Source organism: Macaca fascicularis, chromosome 10 (genome assembly GCF_037993035.2).
Source record: "Macaca fascicularis isolate 582-1 chromosome 10, T2T-MFA8v1.1".
NCBI classification, from domain to species: domain Eukaryota; kingdom Metazoa; phylum Chordata; class Mammalia; order Primates; family Cercopithecidae; genus Macaca; species Macaca fascicularis.
In genome coordinates, this window is record NC_088384.1 from 30319868 (window position 1) to 30326728 (window position 6861).

The 6861-nt window shown below is 45.0% G+C and overlaps 1 protein-coding gene across 1 annotated transcript; it reads left to right on the forward strand.

Annotated features, from left to right (window-relative positions):
- The first annotated feature begins 313 nt into the window (after positions 1–313).
- On the forward strand, positions 314–6472 carry ZNF280A (zinc finger protein 280A). The gene is made up of 2 exons (XM_005567821.4): positions 314–925; positions 4508–6472. The coding sequence occupies exon 2, from the start codon at positions 4579–4581 to the stop codon at positions 6205–6207; it is 1629 nt and encodes a 542-aa protein (XP_005567878.3). The 5' UTR covers positions 314–925; positions 4508–4578; the 3' UTR covers positions 6208–6472.
- Positions 6473–6861: the final 389 nt, after the last annotated feature.

Consider the following 6861-nt stretch of genomic DNA (forward strand, 5'->3'; position numbering starts at 1 on the left):
AAATATTTCTTACCTGTCGAGGGACTCTTGAGGCTCCCCCTCCCCCGCTTTCTAATCTGTATTGCAAAGGCTGTAAAGACAGTGAAAGGGAGGGCCTGAAATTCAACTGAGAAGGTTCCAAGGAGGGGGTAGTGAAGGAGGAAGGGGGAGGGAGAGGCGGAGGGAAGGAAGTGAGAGGGGATGGGAGGGAATCAGGACAGACCTTTGACCCCTGGAAACTGATTAAGAAGGAAGTGGGATGCTGCTTAGAGAAAGCTGTTGAAGACTCAGTGAGGACCCTGTTTGGACACCTGGAAACTCCTATGGGAGCCTAGTCTTCAAGGGCTGTGGGAGTGAGACACACCCTGCCCCCTGGGGCTTCTACTGGAAAGATATCTGCCTTTGAACTTCCTCATCTCTGTGTGAGCTCTGTTGGAACAGACATGTGGACTGCCTCCCACTCCGCGCCCCATCCCTTCTGACCCCCAGTAGCTGAGGGCTCAGGCACACTACAGAGAAGGTGGTGGAGTCTGAACAACAGAGAGAGGAGGGAGGACACCCATCACCAGTTGAGTCAACCCAGAAGGCAACCCTCAAGCCCAACCCTCCTTCTTTCCTTTGAGTAGCAATTGGAGGAAAGGTTTTGGCAATCAAGCTGGACAACAACTGAAAATCCAATCAGGATAAACTGCTTCAGACATGTGACTGGAAAATGATTGGGTTATAATGGGCTTAAAAGGAGTGGGACCTTCTGATCTGGCCTCAGAAAGGACTTTGAAGAGCAAGCGGCATTGTTCGCCTGCAGAAGCAGTGCTGCTGGTCTCTCGACAAATTTCTCTGGGAGGTGGAGACAAGGAAGCTCCAGCTTCGCTTTCCCTCGTGGCCCAGAGTGGAGCATACTGAGCTGCACTGGATCATCTGGATGCACACGCAACTTTAGGAACTGGTGAGCTGAGAAATTTGGTATCTTTCATTTTGCCTCTCTAAAACTAGAGTTGGCAAACTTGTTCTGTGAAGGACTAGATGGTAAATATTTTAGGCATTGCGATTCTCTGCTTCAACTACAGTAGTCTTCCCTTATCCAGGGTTTTGCTTTTCGTGCTTTCAGTTACCTGCGGTTCCAAAATATTAATTGGAAAACTCCAGAATTAGGCAATTCATAAGTTTTAAGTCGCCAGCCCTTCTGAGTAGTGTGATAAGCTCTTGAGTCAGCCCTGCCCTGGGATGGTAATCCTCCCTTTGTCCTGAGTCCCCATGCTGTTGGCTGTTTGCGCTCTCTGTACCTTAGTCACTTAGGAGCCATCGCAGTTACCAGAGTGACTGTCCTGGTGGTATCTCAGTGCTTGTGTTCAATTAACCCTTATGGTACTCAATAATGGCCCCAAAGCACAAGGGTAGCCAGGCTGGCGATTCTAATATGCCATAGAGAAGCTGTACAGTGCTTCCTTTAAGTGAAAATGGGAAAGTTTTTAATGTAATAAGGAAAGAAAACACAATCATATGCTAAGGTTGCCAAGATCTACAGTACATAAAGATATTTTGTCAGCGAGAGACTGCATTCACATACCTTTAATTTAATTAATTAATTTTTTTGAGATGGAGTTCACTCTTGCTGCCCAGGCTGGAGTGCAGTGGCATGATCTCAGCTCACTGCAACCCCTGCCTCCCGGGTTCAAGTGATTCTTCTGCCTCACTCTCCCAAGTAACTGAGATTACAGATGCTTGCCACTACGCCCAGCTAATTGTTGTATTTTTAGTAGAGACGGGTTTCACCATGTTGGCCAGGCTGGTCTCAAACTCCTGACCTCAGGCAATCCACCCACCTCAGCCTCCCAAATGCTTACAGGCATGAGCCACCACACCCTGCCTCACATACCTTTTATTACAGTAGTTAGTATATTGTTATTTTTTTTATTCTTAACCTCTTACTGTGCCTATTTATAAATTAAACTTGATCACGTGTGTGTATATATATATATAAAAACATAGTATATATTGAATTTGGTTCCATCTGCAGTTTCAGGCATCCACTTTGGGGGTCTTGGAATATATGCCCCAAAGATAAGGGGGGACTACTGTACTCAACTCTTGTCATAAAAGTGCGAAAGCAACCATGGACAACAGCACTAAACAAATGATCATGGCCGTGTTTCACAGCACTTTATGGTGAACACTGACATTTTGAATGTTATATAATTTTCACTTCATAAAATATTCCTTTTTCTTTCTTCTTTTTTTTTTTTTTTTTTTTTTGAGACAGAGTCTCGCTCTGTCACCCAGGTTGGAGTGCAGTGGTGCGATCTTGGCCACTGCAACCTCCACCTCCCAGGTTCAAGAGATTCTCCTGCCTCAGCCTCCTGAGTAGCTGAGTAGCTGGGATTACAGGCATCTGCTACCATGCCTGGCTAATTTTTGTATTTGTAGTAGAGAAGGGGTTTCACCATGTCGGCCAGGCTGGTCTGGAACTCCTGAGCTCAAGTGATTCATGCCCACCTGGGCCTCCCAAAGTGCTGGGATTACAGGTGTGAGCCACCACGCCCCGCCTCCTTTTGCTTGTTTATTCCCCCAGATTTAAAAATACAAAAGTTTGGCTGGGCGTGGTGGCTCACGCCTGTAATCCAGTACTTTGGGAGGCCGAGGCGGGCGGATCACAAGGTCAGGAGATTGAGACCATCCTGGCTAACATGGTGAAACCCCGTCTCTACTAAAAATACAAAAAATTAGCCAGGCGCGGTGGTGGGCGCCTGTGGTCCCAGCTACTCGGGAGGCCGAGGCAGGAGAATGGCGTGGGCCTGGGAGGCGGAGCTTGCAGTGAGTGGAGATAGCGCCACTGCATTCCAGCCTGGGCGACAGAGCGAGACTCCGTCTCAAAAGAAAAAAAAAAAGAAAAAAAAAATGTAATCTTAATAATAGAAAAAAGTAAGAAAACAATACCTTAGAAATGTAAGAAACATTCTTGACTTCCTGACTGTACAAAACAGGGGAAAGGCCAATTTTCCAATTCCTGTCTTAAACCATTGTTTGCCAAAATATAGTTGATATCCCATTAGTGAACTATAAAACAAGTTTAGCGGGCTGTCAGCTTATACAAAGAAATAGGGTTTTTCGCTGACTGTAAGATGCCATCAATTATAAAAGTCACCCAGGCTGGATGCAGCGACATGATTATAGCTCACTGTAACCTCAAACTCCTGGGCTTGCAAGGTATATTTTACACCTTGTGTGGTAGGCAGTAATAAATGCTAAGTTGAAAAATAGCATTGAAGGTTAGAACATATGAGTTAAGGAGGTTGTGATTTTTGATACTGTGGTCAGGGAAGCCTTGCTGAGGAGGAACCACTGACGTGAGGCAAATCAGGAGCCCAGATGGGGTTAATCTGGGGAAAGAGGCATGCAAGGCCCGGGAACAACAAAAGTTCTGAAAAAGAAAAAGGTCTGGTATGTTCCAGACTTATGGGGCTCAGGATGGCTGCAGCAGAGGGAGAGGAGTTAGCAAGGGTGATAATGACCTAAGGTTCTATGGGGAAATTTAAATTTACTGGTATTTCCTATGGATGAGATGGAAAGTCATTGAAGACTTAAGAGCAAAATATACTTGCTCCCCTGTATATTTTAACAGGGGCACTGGGGCCACCATGGGGAGATCTGACAACTTTTAAGTCTGGCAACTTCTGCAATGATCCAGGGAGAGAACATAGTACCTTCCATCAGGGAGGTGGCAGTGGATATAGAAGAGAGTAGTCAGATTCCGGATATCTTTAGAAGATAGAGCAGACTGAGTTTGCTAATTGATTGACTGTGGTGTATGAGAGAAAGTCTGTCAAAGGATGACTCTGAAGTTTGTAGACTGAACAACTGGGTTTACTGAGAAAAGGAACATTACAGGAACAGCAAAGGGTGTGTGTGTGTATGTGTGTGTGTGTGTGTGTGTGTGTGTTGTAGCTTTTATTGTGTGTGTGATGGGGTCTCATTTGGTTGCCCAGGCTGGAGTGCAGTGCCATGAACATCGCTTTGAAGTCCTGGGCTCAAGTGTTCCTCTTGGCTCAGCCTCCCAAGTAGCTGGGACTACAGGTGTGTACTACTATGCCAAGCTAGTTTTTTTTTTTTTAATTTTTAATTTTTTTTGGTAGAGATGGGATCTTGCTATGTTGCCCAGGCTTAGAGCAGAATGTTTTTGAGAGAAGTTTTGTTCAAGTTGGCTAGAAACCTTAGACATCTGAGAGAGTACATCTGGGATGAGGAGGAGGTGAGCGAGGCATCTAGAGTGCAAAATTTCGAGGCGAGCACTCTGAGATGTTCCATCTGCACCTCCTGAAATCTTGCTTCCTTTGCCTCACAACTGCAGAAGACCAGGGTAGGAGAGAGAGGTGAATTTGAAATTATGCCATTTAAAATGTTTCAAGCCTTATTTCTGATGTGTAAAAGAGTGATGTTGATAGTTACCTCAGTGTTTTAAGGGAGGGTACAATAAAGTAATGATTTTGTCTTTTGAAATAAATATTGACTATTGTCACATGGTTGCACTTAGGTGGCAATTTGTAAAAAGACGGCTCTGGAAGTTGAAGGGACCAGTGGCTTCAAGCAAAAAGTAAACTGAAAATGGGAGATGTCTTTTTGTGTAAGGAAGTGGAATCACCAAAGAAGAATTTGAGAGAATCCAAAGAAAGCGACAAAGATGATGAAGATCCAGATCTGATCTTTGTTGGGGTGGAACATGTACATAAAGACGCTGAAATTCTCTTTGTCGGGATGATTTCAAATTCAAAACCAGTCGTTTCAAACATTTTGAACAGAGTCACCCCAGGCTCAAATTCAAGAAGAAGAAAAGGCCACTTCCGTCAAGATCCTGCTCACGTGTGGCAACCTGCAAATCATGTGACCTCTATGGCAAAAGCCATCAGGCCAGTTTCTCCATCTGAGGGGAGATCTACAGATAGTCCTGTCACTACGATGTCTTCACCTGAATCTGCTTATAAAATGGGCTCACCACACGTTGTTTCTCCCAATTCCTCAGATTCTCTTCCTCCAGGGACTCAGCATCTAGTTGGAGCTATGTTCTCTGGAGGAGGCAGAAGTGAGAGTTCTCCTGATTCCAAGCGACTTTCCACTTCAGATATAAACAGCAGAAATTCCAAAAGGGTTAAACTCAGGGATGAAATCCCAGGGGTACATTCTTTAGCTGTGGTCCCTTCAGATAGCTCTTCTATAATAAGCACAAATACACCCTCACAGGGGGTCTGCAACTCGTCAAACCACGTTCAGAATGGAGCAACATTTCCTTGGGCTGATGCTAACGGAACAGCACATTTCAATCTTAGGAATCCAGAGAGAGCAAATGGGTCTGATGGCCTGGTAATAACAGACATTTCAAGTCTAGCAAGTCAAAAGAAGACCTTTGATCCCAGGAAAGAAATTCCCATCGTGTTACTTAGCGACTTTTACTATGGACAGCATAAAGGAGATGGGCAGCCAGAACAGAAGACTCACACCACCTTTAAATGCCTCAGTTGCGTGAAAGTTCTAAAAAATATTAAGTTTATGAATCACATGAAGCATCATTTGGAGTTTGAGAAGCAGAGGAACGACAGTTGGGAAAACCACACCACCTGCCAGCACTGCCACCGGCAGTTTCCCACTCCCTTCCAGCTACAGTGTCACATTGACAGTGTGCACATCGCCATGGGGCCCTCTGCTGTCTGTAAGATCTGTGAATTGTCATTCGAAACAGATCAGGTCCTCTTACAACACATGAAGGACCATCATAAGCCTGGCGAAATGCCCTATGTGTGCCAGGTTTGCCATTACAGATCTTCGGTCTTTGCTGATGTGGAAACACATTTTAGAACATGCCATGAAAACACAAAGTATTTGCTTTGTCTGTTTTGTCTCAAACTTTTCAAAACTGCGATACCATACATGAATCATTGCTGGAGGCACAGCAGAAGGAGGGTCCTTCGATGTTCCAAGTGCCGACTACAGTTTTTGACGTTGAAGGAGGAAATAGAGCACAAAACCAAGAACCATCAAACATTTAAAAAGCCGGAGCAACTGCAAGGGTTGCCTCGTGAAACGAAAGTTATTATTCAGGCTTCAGCTCAGCCAGGATCACGTGGTGTGGCTTCCATTATTGTGAGTGACACTGACCCTCCGCCTTCACCTGTAAAAACTAAAACGATGGCTACGAACACTGGAGATTCCAGACTCCCTTGCAGCAAGGATTCTCGCTGAAAATATGTTCGACTCACTTCCAGGAGTTGTGAAAGGCAGAAGTGAGGCTAGGCCATGTGTGCTTTGTGGCTGTAGATGCTAGCAAGCAATGTCATCAACTGTCAGGTTTTATTTACAGTGACATCTCATCAGCTCCCTATCGTCAAGAAGTAGCTCCAAAGTCTTCGTGCCCTTTCCCAGTCAAAGGCTTCCAACAATTCATCCCCTATTCTGATCTCAGAGGTTTTTCTTGTTTATTAACTTTAAATAAATGGAATAACACAAAGATTCTTGTCTTTGGCTTTTTAAAATAAGTGAGATGGCTGGGCGTGATGGTTTACGCCTGTAATCCCATCACTTTGGGAGGCTGAGGCAGGTGGATCACTTGAGGTCAGGAGTTTGAGACCAGGCTGGCCAACATAGTGAAACCCCTTCTCTACATAAAATAGAAAAATTAGCCAAGTGTAGTGGTGGGTGCCTGTAGTTCCAGCTACTCGGGAGGCTGAGGCAGAAGAATCACTTGAACCTGGGTGGGGGAGTTTGCAGTGAGCTGAGATCGCGCCACTGCCCTCCAGTCTGGGTGACAGAGTAAGACTCTGTCTCAAAATAAAGTAAAATAAAATAAGTGAGATGCATTTTTGCTGTGTGTAGCAGTAGCACATTCTTTTTCATTGC

Bases quoted from the DNA above. Each gene is read 5' to 3' on its own strand.
- ZNF280A (XM_005567821.4), top strand. From the start codon at position 4,579: ATGGGAGATGTCTTTTTGTGTAAGGAAGTGGAATCACCAAAGAAGAAT.